Genomic DNA, 22,307 nt, shown 5'->3' on the forward strand with positions numbered 1-22,307 from the left:
GAGAAGGATCTTGCATATTTTTTTATTGTTTTTATGCTTTTAGACCACTTAGTGTTGCATTTTAATGTATGAAAATTGCTGCATAAATAAATGTGATCTGGTCAATGGTAGACTTCAACCCACTATTCTGAAGTGCTGTGAAGTAAAAATGTTCTTTTCAAATCTACAATAGAAATTTGAGTTCATTCAAGTCATCAGCCAGTCCTTTATTGTTCTCCAGTTGTTTCGATGGTCGCTTGTAGCTGGTTAACGATAGTAATCCTCACCAGACTGACCCAGAGTCGTGAGAAGCAAACTAGTTGTCCATCTTTTTTGCATAATTTTTCTTGCCGATGTTGACTTTATTTCTTAACTGGTTTCTGGCTCGATTGTGTCATGGTCTGAGTTTTGTTTGCATGTTTCCCGAGTTTCATGTTTTTCATATCACATGTGCTCATTTTGTTAGCTGTGTCCACGTGTTGTGTTTAACCTCGTCACTTGTGTCAACCAATCAGCCCTCACCTTATCAAACCCCATACCTTGACACAATTGTACAAGGCTCTATCCCCACTCCGAAAGGTGTCCACTTTTGCCTGGCGAAGTTGTCAAAGTTTGGCATGCCGGTGAACCACGACTTGTTGTCAATGTCTTTGTTGCTACTCAAACTTCTTCACAGAATCTGATAAAGGATGGGACACATACTGCATGTCCTGTTGGATGGAATGCCTGTCAATTTTTCATTAATTGCACCTCTTAAGACCATTTGAAATGTTCACAACTCCTTAATGAACATGATCAATCCCATTGGCCCTATTTTAAAAGCCTCTCAAGATCCTCCCTCCCAGAAACAAGTCCTCTTCACAAATCATCAGGTGCCTTGGTGCTCAGTAAACACTTGAGTGTTTGCTCAGAGACAATAGCCTGCATGGCATTAAGTGCTGCAAACAACTCCTGGCACAAATACTTCAGCGGTAGAAGCAATGAAGTGGTGTACGTTGACAAAGAAAGGATGTAAGGAAAGAGTAGAAAAACAGATGCGACCTTTCCTATTCAATCAAAGCAATCTACCGAATGCATTTGCCTCACTTTGGCCCTCCCTCATTTGCATCCCTTTTATGTCATCACTTGGCATTATGCAAAGTGAATGCCCAAATGTGTATTGCCGTTTTTAAAAGCAAGTTGCTTCTTCTCCCTACACTTTTTAATCGATACCTACCAACGGAGGCCAGTTACATGGCTCCCATTTTTGTTAAATATAACGTATAAGCAGCTCACTTTGAACTGTAGTCACTGTGGAGACAAGCGTTGTGGTAGTAAAAGAGTAATTAGAACCGGTTTTTGAGATGTTCTTGTGTTGCACAAGAAAGATCACATAAGCCCTTGTGAGGCAACTACTTTTAGTACGTTAACATCCTTAAATACCGGTGCACTTCATGCAAAGGTCAACATTTGTTTATTTCCTGCTTTTTTTAATTTGTTTTTGGAGGATTCCATTTAAATGGATGCCTTGATGACCCATGTACCAGGATCCATTGAAGCGGTCTGGAAAAAATGGAGCCTGAGGTGATGTAATAATCCATTTGTGGCCAATGATATTCCAGTTTCTGATGTCCATGAAATCTCACTTCCTCTGGCCGTGTAGCTAATGATAAAGTGTGCGCCTCGGAGGCCCTCCTGCTGTTGCCATATGTAATTTATAGAAGGCATCATCTGAGGTGATTCATCCTGATTGTGCCTTGGCAACTCTCATGCACCACTAATTCACAGTGTGAGAAATGGAATAAATACGTCTTGCAACGGCACCCATGTTTGTCTTCTGTGCTTCATAAATTTGCATCGCCGCTGAGCTGACACATTTTGCTCCTAATGACAGGCGTCATATTCTAGATGGGCATATTGTATTATTTCTCGGCATTCACTGTGTGTTTTACAAGGGGATGGGCAGCATGGAAGGATTTGAACACAGTGATGAGGAAGATAAAGTCACTATAATACATCTCCTCTAATGTGAGGGATGGGGCCGGATGAATTATTCATAATTATTAGCCATTGTTGTTGCCAGCTACATTGAGGAGCTCACATTCTGATATTAATGAGTGTAACAAAATCCTAGTTTCACTGAAGGACTGGGTCTCGTTTTATATCAGTTCCTGCGGAAAGCTTGGCCAAAAGCAGTTTGGAAGTTTCAAGTCCAGCCTTAGATGAAAATCAACTGAATTATTATTTTTTTATTAAATGTAGAAAATGTAAAATATTTTTTTGGGCAACAATCTGAAGCCTTGTCAGCATTTAATTTCCCCTCTTAGTGGGTTGAGATTTGTTTTTGGTCCTGTGTATATTTTGTTACTTTCCAGGAAATGTGGATAGCAATGTATGTACTTTGTCTGTCTCAAACATTTCCCAATGCTGTTGAAGACTTTCTTTGTGTACATTAATAGCATGCCCCATGCTTTTGTTAAGGTCAGAAAAGGTATTTTCACTTGAGGCATGTAAGTTTCATCAACAGAATTATTGACTGCTTTTATATAAGACTGAATATCACCATATCTGAGTGTTTCATGTTTAGGTTGTAAGTTAATATGTGGTCTCTAGAAGGGCAGTTCACTGAACGTTCTGAGTTTTATCCGAACATTTGTGATAAATTGAAAAATTGTATGAAAAAAAAAGAACTTTACTGTTTTTTAAGTACATTTTAGATGCTTGGACACATCAGTCCATCCATCCATTTTCTTGTCTTGTCAGGGTAGCTGTGGAGCCTACCCCAGCTGACTTCAGGTGAAAGGCAGTCTACACCCTGGACATCAGTCACTACTCACTCGTTAGATAGAGAAAGACACTCATTCACATTCATTCACAACATCACAGAGTGAGAACTCAACCCAAACTGCCTCAATGGAAGTCGGGAGAATGAAAGTGAAACATAAAATGTCAGCTGGTCATTTGTGGGAAATACTAGCACCGGATGTTTACAGATTTTTCCTGGTTCTGTTGACACCCTTTATTGAGCCTGGTAATGGAATAAATAGCACAAAAAGCCAAAGTAAAATAATTTTGTTGATGTTTAATGCTGGCTGACTGAACTCTGGTGAGATACACTGAGATGTCAAGTGACATAACATTTGATGATGATCACGGGTGTGCTGGAGTCTATCCCAGCTATCTTGAGGTTAGAGGCTTGGTGCGCTCTGAAGTGGTCGCCAGCCAATCATAGAGCACATATAAACACGCAATCGTACACACTCACATTCACACTTATAAGCAATTTAGAGTCTTCAATTAATTTACCGTACATCTTTTCAGATGTGAGAGGAAACGAGAAAATCCGCACAGCCACGGGAATAACATGTAAACTCCACACAAGCGAAGTCGGGATTTGAACCCAGGTCCTCAGAACTGGGAGGCATATGTGCTAACGTGTCGACCGCATTCCCACCATGACTGTTTATCTAATGTACTGTACATTGTCACTGACACATGCAGACAAAAATTTTCAAGGTAAAACTCAATCTGGCATGGCTACATTTAACGGGTTTCGCAGCTAACACTGGATTATATTAGCAATTATGATATAGTTTTCATGTTTGGTGGGACAAAAAATGTCAACTCAAAACCAAAACAAACACTTGCAATGTGTTGATACCTTACATCTGATATTATTTATGATGATTGTTCAACCCGCAATATTTCATACACCGTAAAAGGAAAATTTTCTTCAAACCCAAGATGGGACACCAACAAAATTTGAATGTGCCACTTGCAATTAATCAGACATGTAATATGGATGGAGTATGCTAAATATAAATAAATTAAAACTATTTTGACTATGCTTTTTCTTGCAAAAGGTCAGACAGAATCCTGCAAAATTATTTGATGAGTTATGTGACGAGGCCATGTTTCTGTTGTTATAAAACATACAGTAGCTGATACATGTACAAACCATGGTGACCATGTGGCCATTTGCTAGTTTAACAACCCAGCTATTCTGAAACAGCCAGTGCCTTCAGGAAAAGTAGCGGCAAAGAGACTTTCACAAACATGAATGGATGGGTGAATATTGTAGCCGCATGATTGTGCAGCCAATAATTGAGCAGCACAATCAGGGTTATATGTGCAGAGTGGGTTGATGCATGCTGGATTTATGAGTAATTACAGTCTGGAGACCAAAACACAATCGCCATTTCTGCCTCAGTCGAGAAGCAGACGAGGTTTAGGAGGGTTTAAATTGTTGTGTTTAAGTGAGAAGAGACATATTCATAATAAATAATAACCTCTCTTTGAAAGTATGTGTATTTGTTTCCTGTGCAGTGCAGTTTAAAGAGACCCACTCTGGTCCCTGCTGTGAAAGATTTTTTTTATTTTTTATTTTTGTTTGATCAATCTATCCTGCAGTTTATTTCAACTGTACTTCTATTAAGTATACAAAGGCGAAAACAATGTTTTGTGCCAGTGCCATCATGTAACTAAGGATCACAAGTGTCCAACTTACCCACTTAGATATATTTTAAAGCCATACCTCCAAATAGCTGTTTGTAAGTAGCAAGACCAGCGGGATAGTAGTTTGTGATAATGATCTTCGGCTAAGGTTTAGTGCTGTTTGGCCACATGGTGCACAGACAACATGCTGATTTTTTTTTTTTTTCTCTCTGATATGGCCTGGATATGTGACCATAAACAGAATTTCAAAGCCTGATTGATTGGCTGAGCGATGAATTTGGGGGCAGTTAGCCCTTAGGAGAAAATAGTCCAGAGTGTGTGGAAGTGCAGCAGCTGTCCAACAGTAAACAAATTATCTGGAGTGAAACGAAAACAACAGACGATGCTCAGTACCAGCCTGTGTCACAAATATGGGTCTGTTCAAAGTCTGGAGCTCATTTGAACGAATTCAACAGATATTGTATCAAAATATACGTTCAGACTATAGGGTGTGATGGCCAGTCAAGATGTGATTTTTGTTGTCTTTCACATTACAAAAACAAATGTGACTTCTCAAACGTGAAAACTTATCAAACGAGACTAGCCTCTGCGAACACATTCCGGGTGGAGCTATTCAGCTACCCGGCTTCCGTATTCACCGGGCGGATCGCATCGCCGGTGGCATAAGCTACTATATCAATAACAAATGCTGCACGGATGTCACACAGCTCACCGCAAACTGCAGCCCGCTTTTGGTGTCGCTGTTCTTGAACTGTAAGTCATTTTACTCACCGCACGAGTTTGCCTTGTTTACATTCCGCCCGAAGCTAGCATGAATGCAGCACTGCTAACGCTTGTTGAAAATGTAAATGTGATTGACAAAAAACAGACTCATTTCTCAATATCGCAGGAGATTTTAAAAATGCTAAACCCAACCACGAACTCTCTAAATAAAAGCAGCACATGGACTTTCCAACGGGTAAAAGTCTGTGCTTGCTCCAGTTTTTACAAAGATTTTCAGCAGTTCTCAAGAACTGTGTGACGTCCCAACCAGCTGCAAGCACTCCACCATCATCCTGGTCCCCAAGAAACCTGCAACCTAGGGTCAAGGCCAGTTGCCTTAGCATCTGTGGTTATGAAGTCCTTTGAACAACACATGCTTTACCACCTCTGGAGTGTCCCAGGTCAGGACCTGATGGAGTTTACCTACCGAGCTAACAGGTGTGTGGATGATGCAGTCAACATGGATCTGCACTTCGTCCTTGAACACCTTAACAGCATAGGAACCTATGCGAGGATCCCGTTCATGGACTTCAGCTCTGTGTTCAACATTGTCATCCCTGAACTCCTTTCCTCCATCTGCCAGTAGATCTACAACTTCCTAAAGGGCAGGACACAGCGGGTGAGGCCACCGAATCAACTCTCACCAACTGCACAGGGGAAAGGTTGTGTCCTTTCTTCTCGCTCTACACGACTGCACCTCAAGTCACCCGGCTGTTAAACTCCTAAAGTTCAGTCATCGGTGTCATCAAAGACGGTGACAAATATGTGTATCGACAGGAAAAGGAGAAGCTGGAGCTGAACACACTAAAGACTGTAGAGATGATTGTGGACTTCAGGAGGTATCCTTCACCACAGCTGCCCCTCACACTGACAACCGTTGAGACCTTCATGTTCCTGGGAATTACAGTCTCACAGGACCTGAAGTGGGAGACAAACATCAACTCCATCCTCAAAAAAAGCCCAGCAAAGGATATACTTTCTACGGCTTCTGAGGAATCGCAGCCTGCCACAAGAGCTGCTGAGCAAGTTCTACACAGCTGTCATTGAATCAGTACTGTGTACCTCTATCATTCTGGTTTGGTCCTGCCCCAAAAAAGGACACACTCCGACTGCAACAAAATTCAAAACTACTGAATGTATTGTTGGCACCACCCTATCCACCCTTGAGGACTTGCACGCCAAGAGCAGGCAGGATCCTATCAGACCCTCGACATCCTGGCCACCAGCTCTTCCAGATCCTTACATTGGGTAGTCACCACCGATCAATGCAAACGAAAACTAGCAGGCATTCCAACACCTTCTTTTCTCATGCAATAGAATTCTTAAATTATTGATCAGTTAACTTGCAATTCCACTGCAACATGCTGTGAATTTTCTGCCTTGAGTTGTTGCCATACTGCTGACCCATTTAGTATTATATCCGATAGACTATCGTACGACAATCTACGTACACTCTGTGGAGTCTTGACACCCTTTACACAATAATCATTACACTGGACTATCGCCCTAATGGGCATTCTAACCGCTCTAAATGCCAGAAGACTGCATCCTTTGCACAATTGTGGGTTTAAAAAATATATGTTTCCTCTTTACTGAGTGTCTATTGTTTTACGTAATCAACATCTATGTCGCACAAAGTTGGCTCCAATTACCAGGGACAAATTCCTCGTGTGTTGTTTACATATTTGGTCAGTAAAGCTGATTATGATAGTGACATGGCTTGGTGGTAAAGTGCTGTTTTGTGGTTGTTTTTTCTGCTTTTTGTTGGATGGACAGCACTACCACCAATAGTTTTTGGGGCTTTTGGAATAATATCAGTAATTATAGACAAACTGAGAAAATCATAATCTCTAATGATAATAACTTTTGCTGTTTATTTTTCATCAACGTTTTGATATTGAATGTTTTATATAATAGTTGTTTCGATCTCCTGATCTTTGTTTTCAGAATACTTTCAAATCTTTGAAGAGTTAATCTACATCTATTTATAGATCACATACATTTTTTAAATATTGTTCTGCATATATTGGCTTGTGACTTATTAAAAGACCAAGTGAGTACTATGTCCTTGATTGCCTTATGAATAAAATGAGGTTCGGAAGACAGATTGTTAAAATCTGTATTTTTTTTTTATGGGAAAAGGTAGCTGTCTGATGGCAGATAATCTTTTATCAAAGATATGAAAAACATAATGCATGATTTAGCAAATCCAAATTGCTGAGGAAAACCTTTATCTGATAGTGTCACTAATCCCCCCCTCCCTGTGGGTGGTGCATGGGCACAAAGTCCCATTTGTCCTGCTGTGCAAAAGTAAACCCAAGATTGTTCTGTCGAGCAGACTTATTAAATACCATCAAGAGTCATTTGCAAATTTTCAGGTGTGATCATGTTCTTTTAACCTTTCCAAAACTCGGTGGCTATTTTTTTTGCATTGATTTTACTTTGTTCATGAGCGAGTTAATGTAAAGATTACTTAACCAGTGTAGGCAAATTGTGTTTTAATTGGATAAAATCCCCAAAGGTGGGGGGAAATACATCTGTACAAAGGTATTTTAACAGAGGTGGGTACCGAGTATGGTGTGGTGCTGAACCCAATTTCCACATTCAGTGACTCCTTAGCTGTTATTCCGCTGACAGAAAGTGCCTAACGCATTTTACTCTTAGTTCATGGAGAGTTGAAAAATAGTCAACCGAAAATTTGTTTTGTTACTCAAAAAAAAAAAAGATTTGTTTCCGGCATTATGTTCGGACTAGGAGTAAGGATAAAAATAATTGAATCTTGACCTCTGCTATTAGACTCACCTTTTAAACTCGATTTGATGAATTTAGAATCGGGATATTTTTCTTGCGAATGTAACCTTTTAAATTATACACATGGAGGCTCGACGTTGTCTCCACGCCCTGTCACACTTGAAAGGAGCTTACTAGATTTGGTGATTGAGGTTCCCTACAAAACCATGGCAACTGCAGATAAATCAGAGGTATGACAGAGACATATACGATTCATGGATGAATGACTCTATCACCTTAATGTAAACCCCAGCCCCTCAGTTCATCCCTCCATTTCTCTACTGGTGTCGTCAACTGAAGACAAATCGGTTCAAGAAAAGGGGGTTGTTCAAGCAAAACACTTGAGTCTCTCTGTTACTGATTTACTAAGGAGCCAATCTGGACCATCTAGTCACGGGGTGACAACAATTTTTTTTAATCAGTAGGCCTCAATGTCCATTCTGCTTTCTAAATATTGGCTTCAAGGGAATAAAATGTGTACTTGTACTTGTATAAAGGGAGAAACCTGGCCTGCTTAGTCTGTTAATTGGAAGCATTTTGGTTTCTGCTAATTCTGGAAGAATTAGAAATGTTTTAAAATCAATTATTGTTTGACTTTAAGGTCATAGAATGCAACAACGGAGCAATTTTCCTTTTTTTTTTCTTAACTTTGCTTTAATTTCATCATTATATTCCATTCAACACATTTTTTTCCTGGGTTGCAGTTTTACATCTTAATATCCTTGAATAGAAGCTAATCTGCACGCCACAGCTCAATTTTGACTAAATTCCCTGGTTTAAAAGAAAGAAAAAAGTGCTCTCAGGAAATAACTGAAGTGTAACTGCGGATCAAAGCCCGCCAATTCCGTAATTTTTTGTGTATAAGGCACATTTTCTCCCCCAAAATTTTCAAAAGTCAATGGTGCGTATTATACATAGGTATAGGGGAAAATGAAATACCACTTTCTAGAAGTCATGAAAAAGCTGTACACTTTTATTCTAATTTGCCACTGCCACTGAGTGTTTAAGAAAAAGGTATCTCCTACACTTTCTTTCCAATATGACAGGAGTACATATGACTCCATATACTGTGTTTATAGTTGTGCTCCTAAGTTTACATACCCTGGGGGAATTTTTTAAATATTTTTTTTTTTGATTGTGTTTTCTAATTCCACATAAAGGTAGGGCTGTGAATTTCAAAATTAAATCAAGTAAATACAAAACAAAGGATTGTGTATTCAAATAGTCCTGAACTTCAAAATACAGGTAATACTTTCTTTTTTGATCTTATGGGAAGAAGTAAAATCACACATTGTGAAAATGCATTTTACATAGGTGGAAGTTTTTTTTTTTTCAGAATTTCCATATTATGCCGTACATTAGTGCATTTTATACACAAGCTGCTACTGTGCAGTGAGGAAAAATGTCAATTTGTGTGTAGGGTTTATTTTGTCCACAGACTTACTGTAAATTACCTGGTGTGGCTCAATGAAATTTTCCATAATACATGAGGCTGCATCATATAATTAGCTCGTTAGACCTTCCTTTCCAGGTAAATGGCTGTCTTTTTACTTCCTAATATTAAATCCAAGCTACTGTATCCATAATAAGACCAAGTTGGCTCATTGGTAAAAGATCAATCATGGTTTTTAATGCCTTGACCCTTGAGGAGGAGCAGGTCTTGGCTCTAGATGTGCTGCTTTATATATGGATGGATAGTTTCGAATAGCTCAGTTATTGTACAATTTACTCATAGGGTACCTTGAGTGCACACCGAGACCTCTTTAAACATACAACCAAAAAGAGTCTGGTTCAATGCTCGCAAATGGAGGGCAAAGGCCCGTGCCTCTAAATAAGGTGAAGTCCAAATAGAGACACTGTATTTGATAACAGTTAAAATGTATCTTTAAAAAAAAAAAAAAAGTCTCTTCCACCAAATTGTACAGTGCTGAGTGCCAGGGAGAGTGCAGCTACAGTAAGCTAAGTGGAGGGTGTTGAAGAACACTCCATATTGTCAGATTGCAGCTCACTTTGCCGTCAGTCACGGTTACTCACAGTATCCATGATCATAGTACAATAAAAGATAGATTACTTAATCTCAGGTGTGTTTCAATATAATTTTGGATCGATATCTTCCAATAAGGTCTGCACTGTATTTGTGGGAAACGCCTGACAAACAACTCAAATGAGTGAAGACGTTACAACTCTTGCAGGTCAACACTTTTTCCCAGAAGAGTTTTGGAAATGGGTCGACAAATGTAATGAATGATCTTTTCTGGAATATGATGAGCAATTTACTCGAACACTGAATAAAGTATACAGTACCCTCAGAGAGATAAACGTGTAAGATGTAACACCAAGCTGTTTTTTTAAATGTTTTTGCTTTTGGCTTCACATGATTAGTCACTCAAAGATTTTTGTCTCGTGTCCATTTATTTTTATATCATCTAAACACATAGATGTTTATGTGGGCCCATTCTAGTTTATTACAATGCGGCTGTTGTTAGGCATCTGTGTTGAATGTAACCAAGAGGTATACTATATTAAGTTGTTTACAACTAATTCAGGTTCAGAAAAGATAAGATAGTAAATTACAGAATGTAAGGAACTCATTACTTTCAGACCTTGGTGGTGTAAACACAACTGGGCATTGTTTTGATGGACAAGTTATTCATAATACCACCGTCCTCCGATCTTTCTCCCCCCCTTCATCATACCTGTCCCCATTAGCAAACCCTCCTCGTCTAATGGAGTTCACTTGCACACCACTTTCTGCCTGAGCATGGAGTAGAGGAGTGCAGCTAATAGCAGCTGAGCAGCCGGAAAACATGGATGCTAGCTCGAGTTAATGTATGCCGCTGAAGCACTGTTGGCAGATGAGATGGTGTTATCAGTCGCGTACACAGGCCCAGCCCGGCTGTATGAGGACATCCGTCATAAATGGACTGATTTGAGGTGGAACAGCTGTCTTGAGTCTGCACTTCAGTCGTGACATCATGCCGACACCTTGGATGCTTGTATTTCGTCTTTCCTTCGTGAATAGCAACAGAACAGTCCTTTTAACATGTGGTTGACAAGAGATGTGTGCGGAATTGGTGGAAAGTGACATATGGCGCCGTTCCCCGTCCATTTTTCCCTCATGATGCACTTCAGGCATTGACAACCGGCGTCTACATTTTTAATCTGAAGATGCTAAAATGATTTCCCGTCCTAACTGTTCTGTCTTTCTAATTGTCCCTGCAGGTGTAGAGTCCATGTTTTCCCAGCAGCCACAGGACTTGGTGGTGGTGGCTGGCCAACCCGTGACCTTACCATGTTCTATCCCCGGCTACCATGGCGTTGTCCTGTGGATCAAAGATGGCCTGGCACTCGGTGTAGGAAGAGACCTCTCTGGTAAGGAGTACATATTTTCAAATTTTACACACATATTTTTTTTAAAAAAAAGAGAGACGGATAGGGTCCACTGATACACCAGGCCATTTGAGGAAGAAATTGGATCTTATAAATGTGAGTGTGTGTGTGTGTGTGTATGCGGGGAACCCGACTGCACTCCTTTGTCCTTGCCAGTGTCCTTGTAAATTCACATCCAGATAAACTTGCTCATCTCGGTGGTAGTGTGATAGTGCACCGTGTTGTGAAAAGAAAACTCGTACCATACAATACAGTTGGTATTAAAATATTTATGCAAGTTTTCCTTTTGATGTGTGTGTGTGTGTGGTGTGTGTGTGTGTGTGTGTGTGTGTGTGTATATATATATATATGTGTATATGTGTATATATATATATATATATATACATTTTTGTATCCGGTACATATTTTGTCAATGACTATTTTAAAACAAAACATTTTATGGATTTTTCCTAACTTCTAAACTGTCAGTCAACTACACGTCCTGTACCTATATGCCTCAGTACTTCTTTTTCTTTTTTCTGATTAGGGGTCGCCACAGCGTGTCATTTTTTTCCATCTAAGCCTATCTCGTGCATCTTCGTCTCTAACACCCACAGTCCTCGTGTCCTGACGGGGGTGAAAAAAAAAAAATTGTAATTTCGAAATGGCCCATTTTTTTCATGTTTCCAGTGTGATCCAAAAGCAGAGTGATATTTCTTTTATCACCCCAGTAAAATTTACAAGGTCTTGTATAGGGTGAAAGAGCTGCCTGCCTGTAGAAGATAGCGCTCCCAAAATACACTATGATACATATTGAGCGCCTTGTATTTAGCCGGATGACGCTTTCTCGAAATAAAGAGCACCGCAGCTGTCCTTTTTATCACTCCTGCCTACATAGACACTCAAGGCATGCTGTAGTAAAGTAGTGATGCTACATCCGATGCAGGATGTACACAGTGAAAAGAAAGCGACAGCTGTATATACATAAAAAGTATGGCAAATCAAATGTTGCGTGCAGCATTTTAATGATATACATCTGCTCGGCTATTCAGCGACGGAGCCGGCGTGTGCACTGGTGTGCTCCGTCTGGGACCAGCCGCCATTCATGGGTTAGGGTGATTAAAATGACAGAAACCGTCATGGTGCGGCACTCGACATAAACAACACAAAAGGAAACGATAACTCGGGAGTTTTCTATACCCTCTTTGATATGGCGGTGAAGTAGGACGTGAAGTAGGCCCTCAGAAAATACCAATCACTGTCATAAATATGCATGAAATAGGACACATCTCCTTTGTATGATGATTGTGACTTTCAAAAAAAAAAAAAAAAAAAGCGGCACCAAATTAATTCTTCGCTGGAGACATGGTAGAAGAGAGGATGAAGTGTTTGTGTGCCTGATGTGCAGGGGCCTCTGCGTACATGCAAGTCATAAACAGAACCACTTGGGAAGGGAATGTGACAGTTGGTTGACCTTCATTAGGGAGGAAAAGTGCATGTTTGTTCGTGTTTGTGCACACGATCGTGTTTGTTATGCTTCCTTTCATTTGTGCGCCACGTGCAGCAGTCACCTGAACCAAACCTGTTTCTATCCTCTTGTGGTTACATTGTGTGAAACATGTTATGGGTGAAAGCTTTAAATCTCTAAGCCATGTGGACACACACACACACGCACACACACACACACACACACACACATCATTGATCCAGCCTCAAGACAAATCCATTCCCCCTTAATGGTTTCATTACTCCTTAATGGGCCTATTTTACATTGTTTAGTTTGGGTACCACATTACGACTCTGAAATTTCGCTGACTATAAAGATCAATGTTCCTGTGTAAAAAAACAAATCACATGTACATCATCATCCCTCACCTGGTGCAGCAAAATTATTTTAGTCCTAGCAGTACTCACAACATTTCTCTTCATTTTGCCTGTCCATCTGTCCATCCATCCATTTTCTTGGCTGCTTATCCTCACAAGGGTCACGGGAGTGCTTGCGCCTATCCCAGCTGTCATCCGGCAGGAGGTGGGGTACACCTCAACCTGGTTGCCAGCAAATCGCAAGGCACACAGAGACAGACAACAGTCACACTCACAATCACACCTAGGGGCAATTTAGAGTGTCCAATTAATGTTGCATGTTTTTGGGGCATGGGAGGAAACCGGAGTGCCCGGAGAGAACGTATAAACCCCACACAGGTGAAGCCGGCATTGAACCCTGGACCTCAGAACTGTGAGGCCAAAGCTTTACAGGTGCTCCACCATGCTGCCTCATTTTGCCGAGATGAGACTTCATAAATGAATAGATAACATCATCAGCAGTGTTGGATGTTTTACCTAAATTAAAATTAATCTTCCTTTTTGGGTCAGTTAGAGATATTAGTATAGAATGCATAAATGTTTGACTGCCACAGGCACGGATTAAATGACTGGCCAAATTACAGCGGAACGTCGTGTGCAATCGGTCCAGTGGAAATGGCCCACTTTTAATTTGCTCTCATTCCAAAAAAATGTTCCCATAATAATGTTTAAAAAAATGCCAGCGTCAAATTGTCACCATTGTTACAAATTGCTATATGGAACGGTTTAATCATCGTTATTGTCAGACAAGTACGATGCATGAAGTTAACCGCAATATTTTACTGTAGTTTCTGTGTCCGGTTCATCCTCCTTACGAAAGTCATCAAAAGTCGATCGAGTGCATTATCTATCCATCCATAAATTTTCTGAGCTGCTTATCCTCGCAAGGTTCAGGGTAGTGCTGGAGCCTATCCCAGCTATCTATTGAAGACTCTGAATTGCCCATAGGTGTGAGTTTGCAAATGGTTGCCTATGTGTCCCGCAATTGGCTTCTGAGCAGTTCAAGGTGTACCCCGCCGTCTTGCCTGAAGATAGCTCGGATAGGCTCCGGCATGCCTGCGACCTAAGTGAGGATAAGCAGTGAAGAAAATGGGTGGATAGAGATGTGTATATTTGCAATAAAAAAAGTAGAAAGTATTACAAAAAAGGCAATCGATGCAAAATGGACAAAAGTTTTACATTTTAAGGTGTGCCAACTGAGGTTTGGCGAGTTTGCCTGAGGTCTCGTGCCATACGCTGGCATCATGAAATAACAAAGAATGAATTTCAAAAGGTTGTGATCTATTTAAAGCATATTTCTCCAAACTTTAAGACCTTTAAGGTGGTTGAGATTCAAGGCTTGACTGTACTTGGTTATGTCAGGTAGCCCCCATTGTTTGTTGTCATTAAAAAAAAACACATTTTGCCAGAATGCAGTACCTACTTTGCAGTATATGGTGAACTTCAATCAGCTAAAGGTACAGCATTGTGATCATTACCCTTGTGAGCCACAATGTCATCATCGCTTTGAATCTCGTCACTGAGCGTGCAGTTAAACTGAAGCGCAATGTTTTTTTTCTCCCGGGTGACCTTGCGCAGATAACGATTCGTCTGCTATTTCGGGCCTTCGTCACATGCAAAAGGAATGTGTCGTACCCCGTCAATGATTATTAATATTATTAATTGAAGCTTTTAAATATGATGGCTCTATATTAAAGCCTTTTACTTTTACAACCGTCTTTAAAGTGACGTCGCAATCTTGCGCGGTGTAGGACACATGGTCACAAAAAAAAAAAACAATTAAAGATAGAAGTCATTATCACCTTCATTCAGTCTCACATTCTCTACATTTCTGGTGCACTTTTTTTCGTTTGTTTTGTATTGTTATTATTATCATGATTATTTTTTTGCCTTGCTTTTGTTTGACTCTCCCCAGCTTTAATGTTGACGTCTTCCTTTGTCCTTGGCACTCTTTGTGTATGGTCCCATAAGATTAAGATAGGAGGGTGAAATACAGAGAGTCTTCTAATCGGCTATAACTCACATCGGCATAAAATGAAGCCCACGTCATGCTCTATTAAAGACAACTGGATTCCAACCGTCAGTAACTGGACTTTGAATGGACAACGTCTTTTTACAAAAGAAGACATCAAGGACTTGTTGGAAGGATATAAGAATTCCTGAATTGTTTTTCAATGTAATGTAAGCCCAGACTCTCAATTATTTACAATGAAGTACAAAGGTGGTTTTTTTTTTTTGGGTTTTTTTTTTTTTTTTTGGGGGGGGGGTCGCCGTGGTGTACGCAAGTAATCAGGTAGCGGTTACTGAGAAGTCAATATTTCCTCCAATATGTGTCGGATTCATACTTGTAGACCTTTTGGAAAGGAAGTGAGAAATATGTTTGGAGCTTTACGTGAGGTTGCTCAAAGAATTCAACCAACCCAACTTTGATTACGCACAAAGATATCGTACGCTGTCAGTGTGAGATGTCATCGATATCTAAAGTGCGTGTCTACCCAAACAACTCTCACGGTGAATAAAATAACACCTGCTGTAAATAAAAACTAGAGAAACACAGACAAAGGTTACACATACTGCGGTTTGCGGCTGTGTGAGGCAGATAGGGTAGTGAGGAACTTGCATATCTTTAAACTTATAGGAGTTCGTTTATCATTTATTCATATTTTTATTTATATTTTTATTTATTGTAGTTTACACATGTTTTGAGTGTGTGGGCCTGCAGGATCTCATTCCACATTTAGGATCATCCAATAATTCCAACAAATAAAAAATAAGGTGGCGGCACGGTGGATCAACTAGTAACGTCTCACAGTTCTGAGGTCCCGGATTCAATCCCGAACCCGACTGTGTGGAGTTTGCATGTCCTCCACGTCCCTGCGTTGGTTTCCTCCGGGCACTCTGGTTTCCTCCCACATCTCAAAAACATGCAACATTAATTGGACACTCTAAATTGCCCGTAGGTGTGATTATGAGTACAACTGTTGTCTGTCTCCGTGTGCCTTGCGATTGGCTGGCAACCAGTTCAGAGTGTACCCCGCCTCCTGCCCGTTGACAGCTGGGATAGGCTCCAGCACTCCGCAGCGACCCTAGTGAGCATAAGCGGCAAAGAAACTAGATGGATGAAAAAAATAAGGTGAAAAGAATAGAAAATCACACTGTGATTCCAGTGTATTAAAAATAATCAATTTCCCTGTCTACACTCTTTTTACTGCATATTCGCCTCAGTTTAGGGAAACACTTTAAATGGATATTTCAATGTAACTCTAAAATCTATGTCTCATGGCTATTGCCAGGTTTTCCTGCATTATTAAACTGCAAATCATTTGACTGTGCAAACAACATGAATTAAACTATTTGTGGTTGCAGTAAAGTCAGCCTAATATAACCAACAGTGCTATTCAACCCTCAGATGCATTGTTACAAACATATGAAGTGGAGCGATCCAATATCTATCATCTCCATTTCTCTGGTTGCCATAACAATTTCTTTTCCGACGCAACAACTTATTTGTCCTACTTGAATTAGGCCTGACAAATGGCTTCCTGAATTTGACTTCAAGTGAAATACATTTGCGCCGCAGGCTATCCCCGTTACACGGTGATCGGCGACCACGGCTCCGGAGAGCATCATCTGCGAATCCAGCGTGTGGAGCTGATGGATGATGCTGTGTTTGAGTGCCAGGCCGTCCAGGCTGCCATGAGATCCCGTCCTGCCCGCCTTACCGTCCTTGGTGAGTCTGAATCACACATGCAACCTATTGCGTCACGAAGGGCATCCGGTGTAAAAACTGTGACAAACAAATATATATGAGCGTTTCGCTGTGGCGATCCCTAAAGGGACAAGTCGAAAGAAACTTACTTACAAGAGTCCTCAGCCGCCACTCGCTTTGTTCAAATTAGGGATGGGCAACGATATGACTGAGATTGAAGATCGTGATGAAGTTTCTGTCAATCTCAATAGTCATGTTTTGACATAGTTTGGAATGTGCATGACAACAGCTAATCACAGTCCTCCTTGTCATGTTACACTTTCGGTTACCAGTTGTGCGAGTAAACAGAAAGCGCCCCTCCTCATCTGGTGAAACTAAAAGTCTGGGTCCAACCCAGTCATCGTCACCCAGAGGACACCGCATTCACTCTTCGCCTACGCTCGAAACCGGCAATGGAAGCGGCCAACCAGTCCGCGAGTTTCCATCTCCGGTTGCGCGGTGGCGTCTCCAAAGCGACGTGGCGCAATGTGCAATGTACGTTGGCGGTATCAAAAACTGGCAACACTCTGTTTATTCATTTGAAGGAGTACCACAAAAACCCAAGTGATTATGTGAAAATCATACCAATGTGAGTGCAGTCTGTAGACCCTGTCAATCACAGCATAGTACATGTAGCATTAGCACTTAGCCGCTTTGAACAGTGAGGCCACCGGACAAAACTCAATGAACCCAAACAATCAACGGTGACGTCATTATTCAAGTGGGCTAAAATGGCAAAACCAGTTAATCTGCATTACTATTAAAGATGATGCACATTTTAAAGTAGCAATAATAGAATCAACAATAATAATAGCACTATAGAATTATAATGTTTATGATCCAAGGTGTCTTCGTTATCCAAGAGGAGGAAGTTTGTTATTTTTCTTATTCTGTTCCTTTAAACTAGTGCACTGTTTATCTGTTTCTACATTTGTTAAGATGGCGAATGAATATTGTTTACACTTTTTTTGCTTAGTATGCCAGTGTCATGTCGGAGTTACTGTTTTAAGTACCGACTATGACAAAAGGCATGAATAAAGTGTTGAGCTGCTATTTAGCTTCTTGAGTTTTCACTGCAAATGATTTAAAACCATTTTTAGAAGTTTGTGATGAAAAATTGTGGTAATAATCAGGCTGAGACAATATGAAAACAAAGTAATTGTGATCTTTTGTTTGCCAGATTGCCCAGCTCTATCTGAAATACACAGCTGTCATAGTTTGCTAAACTGGAAGAGGGTAAAGCGTATTTTTCAGCAACGGATATGACCTACCGGTGCTACATGCAAAGAACCAATGTACGTTGTAATTTAGTCTGTACATAAAATAAGCCCACATTCTAGTTTTCAGGGTTCATTCCTCATTTTTCTTTTTTGATACCACTTCTGTCATAGTTGCCATTAATAATCTCAGGGATTAGGTGTTGGTTTAGGCCAAAAGCCATCTGATTTTAAATGATTTGATCCATGGTACTCTGGGATAGCTCTATGATATGGATACTAATCTTCAACCGATTTTCCGCACTGCTAATCAGCTCAATGTTTCTGTCACTTTCTTTGCTTTCTCTGGCCTTTCAAAAGTATCCTGCTGCTTCTTACGGCTCCCCATCTCAGAGGAGGAACCTTTGCTGTGAAGATATGTTGGAATCAGTGAGCAGAGAGTAAAAGAAAACTGAGGGAAGAGTTGGGAGCGTGGGGTGTCTGCCAGGCCGTATCCTCGCCACAAGCGACTGATCCACCTTATTGATCCAGCCTAATGAAAAGCGAAAGTAACGATTTGTAGGGGAGAGGGCGGCAGCAGAAACAGAGAGGCTACGACAAATTGTAGGATAGCGTTTCGTTGGCTGCCCTACAAATGAATATGAGTCAATAATCATTGGTACTTCCACGCGGAGTTTAGAAGGTCTGCTACACATTCTTAACTTTTACTACTCATCCTCTTTTTCTTTCTGTTTCGAAACTTTACTAATAAATGATGTGGGAAGAGTGGTCGCTGAAAACATCTGCATTATGCAGTCAATCAACTTTGAAGATGAACAATTTTTCCTCAATGACTGCAATAAATGGTAATGGTGACTCAGCAGCTAATACCGTGGCTGATGTTAGCAGTTGACTTGACGTCTTGAACTGAACAATCTTGTATAACCTTTTAACCGTTGTAATTCATGACAGATGAGGATGGTGTCATAAAGGGTGTGTCACCAACATTGCACCACTCCATTTTATGCATTCTCTTTCACAAAAGTGCTAAAATTAGCGGTGTAATGATTCATTTTGGCAGCGAGTTTGTTCGTTTCACGATACCTTCTTGCTGATTCGATTCGAGAATGATACACTCTAATCTGGAACGATTCACTGTTTGCAATCGATTCAGTAACTTTTTGGGGGAAAATTTAACCACTGTGATTAATACCGGAATTTCCGGCTTACAAATCGTGACTTTTTTCACACGCTTTCAACCCTGCGGTTTATGTGTTGTTGCGGCTAATTTGTGCATTTTTTTTTCTCACGGCCACAAGTGGGCCCTCAAGCGGAAAAGGTAAGAATGAGACCGGTGGAATATATGTGCCGAGGAAGTGACTTTTACCGGCCCTGTTAGTGCAGCGTTAGCATTAGCGCTGTGCTAGCGTGTTGCTTCTGTTTTACTGCCGTGTCTCAGTGATATTTAGCCGTAAGTTTTATTTTAAGCCGCCCCGTTAATATAAGCGCTAGCGCGGTGCTACTATGAGCACTAGCTTTAGCACGGCGCAAGCGTTAGCTCGCTTTGTAAATATCTCGTGTTTCAATGTGGGTTTCAATGTGGGCACTTGCGGCTTTTACACAGCTGCGTCGTATGTATGTACCAATTGGTATTGCCTTTACAAATGTACTCGGTGAGGCTTATAACCAGGTGCGGTCTATAGGCCCGGAATTATAGTAAATAAATAGCTGTATACTGGACAGTGCAGATGAAATTTCCCACATTCCTACAGTTTCTTGTAAAGGGAAATTTCATAGCACTATATCCATCAAAAATCCTACGTTTGGATTCCATTCTGGGCTTGATGAGCTCAGACATCACATTATTTATGAACATTCAGGATAGAATTTTTCATCCTCCAAAACAATGAGGTAAATATTGTGTTTTCCCTTTTTATTGAGGTTGTCCTTGAAAAGGCACATACCAGCACTGGCCTGAATTGACTTTCTGATTTACAAGAAGCTTATATTCATAATAGTGAAATATAGTTTTCAGTATGGAGAATGAAACAATTGTCTGACAGGAAAAAAAAAATGCTATATTATGAGGGGGAAAAAAGTCTTACTTTACTTTCAATATCATATCATAACAAAAACACATGAGCAATAAAATATTTTAATAGAAATTCTGCAACATTAATTTAAGTTTGGCACATGAAAAACATAATATATGGCATTTTAGTGTATTCATTTTTTTCACAAATATTTAACAATACTATCTGATTAATGCATAGGGCTTTTGTGATATCACAGCTACTGTTTTGAGATTTTGACATAAAACATACAGTATAAAACCCAAGTGCTGCACACAAACAATGCAGTGCATGCATCAATATCAAGCTTCACCTCACTAATATCACGGGGCCCGATGGTCTACTCCATCTGAGGCTATCCCAGTTTTTTCATTGCGTAAAGGTCCCATAAACTCAAACTTACAAAGATAAGAGTATTAAAGTTGATAACCCTATTTACAGTCCATTAAATTATCAAAAACGTGTTTTAATTTGGTAGTTAGCAATCTTTAACCTCACATTGTAAGAGTTGTAAAGAACTGCGGGGATCAAATTAAGAGCGTTTGATCTTTTGCTCCAAAAGCACTGAGTTCTGCCAATTGCATTTAAATGTATCAATCTTTGATTGGATATCTTTAGCATTTATTATGATAATACTTATCCAGAAATGTACAATACTGGGTAAATCTTATGTGAGGCAAGCCATAATTTGCATCCAATACATTGAATGCTGTTTTGTTTTTTCTTCATTCTTCAAAAGAATTTGCACTATTCCATCATGTCACTGACTTTGTATACAGTTGCTATAGAGATGTTTCGCTTTTAAAATGAAGTTTGTGATCAGTAACAATGCGAGCATGGCCTCCAGTCAAAGCACTGGATTGATAGCTTCTCATCACAGCAGTGATTGCATGCTAGATATTTGCTTTCCTCCAACGGCGTTGTTAATGGGCCAGACCTGCGTTTCAAGACTAAATATTTATGTAAACAAATGTCCGAGGGTATCTTTTGTTAGTGTTCTAGGTTCATGCGGAATCATTCTAGTAAGATAAACCTGAAAAATATTGAACTCATTTCAGACTTCTATTCTACTACATTAGATGGGGAACAAATACTAATGAACTACCTATTTTTGTGTCACTGTCATTCAGCATTCCCTCCCATTTTGTCTGACACAAGAAGGACTCGTAACCACTTCTGTAGAATCAGTGAGGCTATGAACAGATGCGTGATTATAATGCACAGACAAAGTGTACGATCCTTTCTTCCTTTTTTCTGGAGAAAAAAATAGCAGATTGAAGGAAAAAAGGGCAGACAAAGAATATAATAAGAGCCTGTTCAGTCTTGAATTCCACGACAACAACTTTTACTTATAACTGTAGTTTTCATTTTTATTATTATTATAACCTTCCATATTAGTTTTATTTGATGGCCATGGACAACACCACATCAACACTAGGAGCTCATTCGTGTGAAATCTGTTATTAAATCTTAGAATTGCTTGTGCCTTCCAGTCCACGTCCTTCCTGCGTTCCTGTTTACACCACATATGATATGAATTTGGGCATCTGTGCGCTTACCTGAGAAATTTCTGGCTCTGAAACAGATGTAGAATGACAGCACTGACAGAAGAATTTTGGTGATTTGGGCCACTGAGTTACACATATTCCTGCATCCACCTGCATGAGGTATTCCCTCTTCTCCTCGTCATTTTGACTGCTTTCTTACTTGATCCATCGCAAACTCGGCGAGCTGTCGCAACCGGTGACAGACGGCCCCGTGCACGCTTTCTTCTACACGAGACAGACAACTCAAGCATCTCATTGTTGTTCAGGACACGTAAGCTAAAGCACAGTAGCTACACATTACATTTGTTCACGGTGCCCTCCTTGTGAGAGGGCCCTCTCGCCTTCATTTCCAACTCTAAATTGCTTTTTCTCAATTGCTCACACTCTGGGAACGCCAAAGGGTGCTCCCAAAAATGCTCCCATGTTTCTTTACAAAGGTCTTTTGCAAATTAGGTAGGACGCAGCACGTTCAATATCAGCAAAACAGTTGGTACCTGGCTAAAGGTGAGACTCAATCCAAGTACTTTAGATCAGCCTTCCATCATAT

General features: G+C 40.2%; 1 protein-coding gene across 11 annotated transcripts in view; it reads left to right on the plus strand.

The window, feature by feature from the left end:
* The window catches only part of kirrel3b (kirre like nephrin family adhesion molecule 3b), a 236,371-nt gene that overhangs the window by 153,428 nt on the left and 60,636 nt on the right, over nt 1-22,307 (plus strand). For 7 of the 11 annotated variants that reach the window (XM_061826863.1, XM_061826867.1, XM_061826866.1 and 4 more), the window contains 2 exons: nt 11,188-11,337; nt 16,778-16,927. In XM_061826863.1, the coding sequence (XP_061682847.1) occupies nt 11,188-11,337; nt 16,778-16,927 (300 nt within the window). Of the gene's footprint in view, nt 1-11,187; nt 11,338-14,572; nt 14,655-15,153; nt 15,419-16,777; nt 16,928-22,307 lie in introns of those variants that run through there. The other 4 variants (XM_061826873.1, XM_061826871.1, XM_061826872.1 and 1 more) reach the window with 4 other exon arrangements.

Source organism: Syngnathoides biaculeatus, chromosome 8, assembly GCF_019802595.1.
Source record: "Syngnathoides biaculeatus isolate LvHL_M chromosome 8, ASM1980259v1, whole genome shotgun sequence".
Classification (NCBI taxonomy): domain Eukaryota; kingdom Metazoa; phylum Chordata; class Actinopteri; order Syngnathiformes; family Syngnathidae; genus Syngnathoides; species Syngnathoides biaculeatus.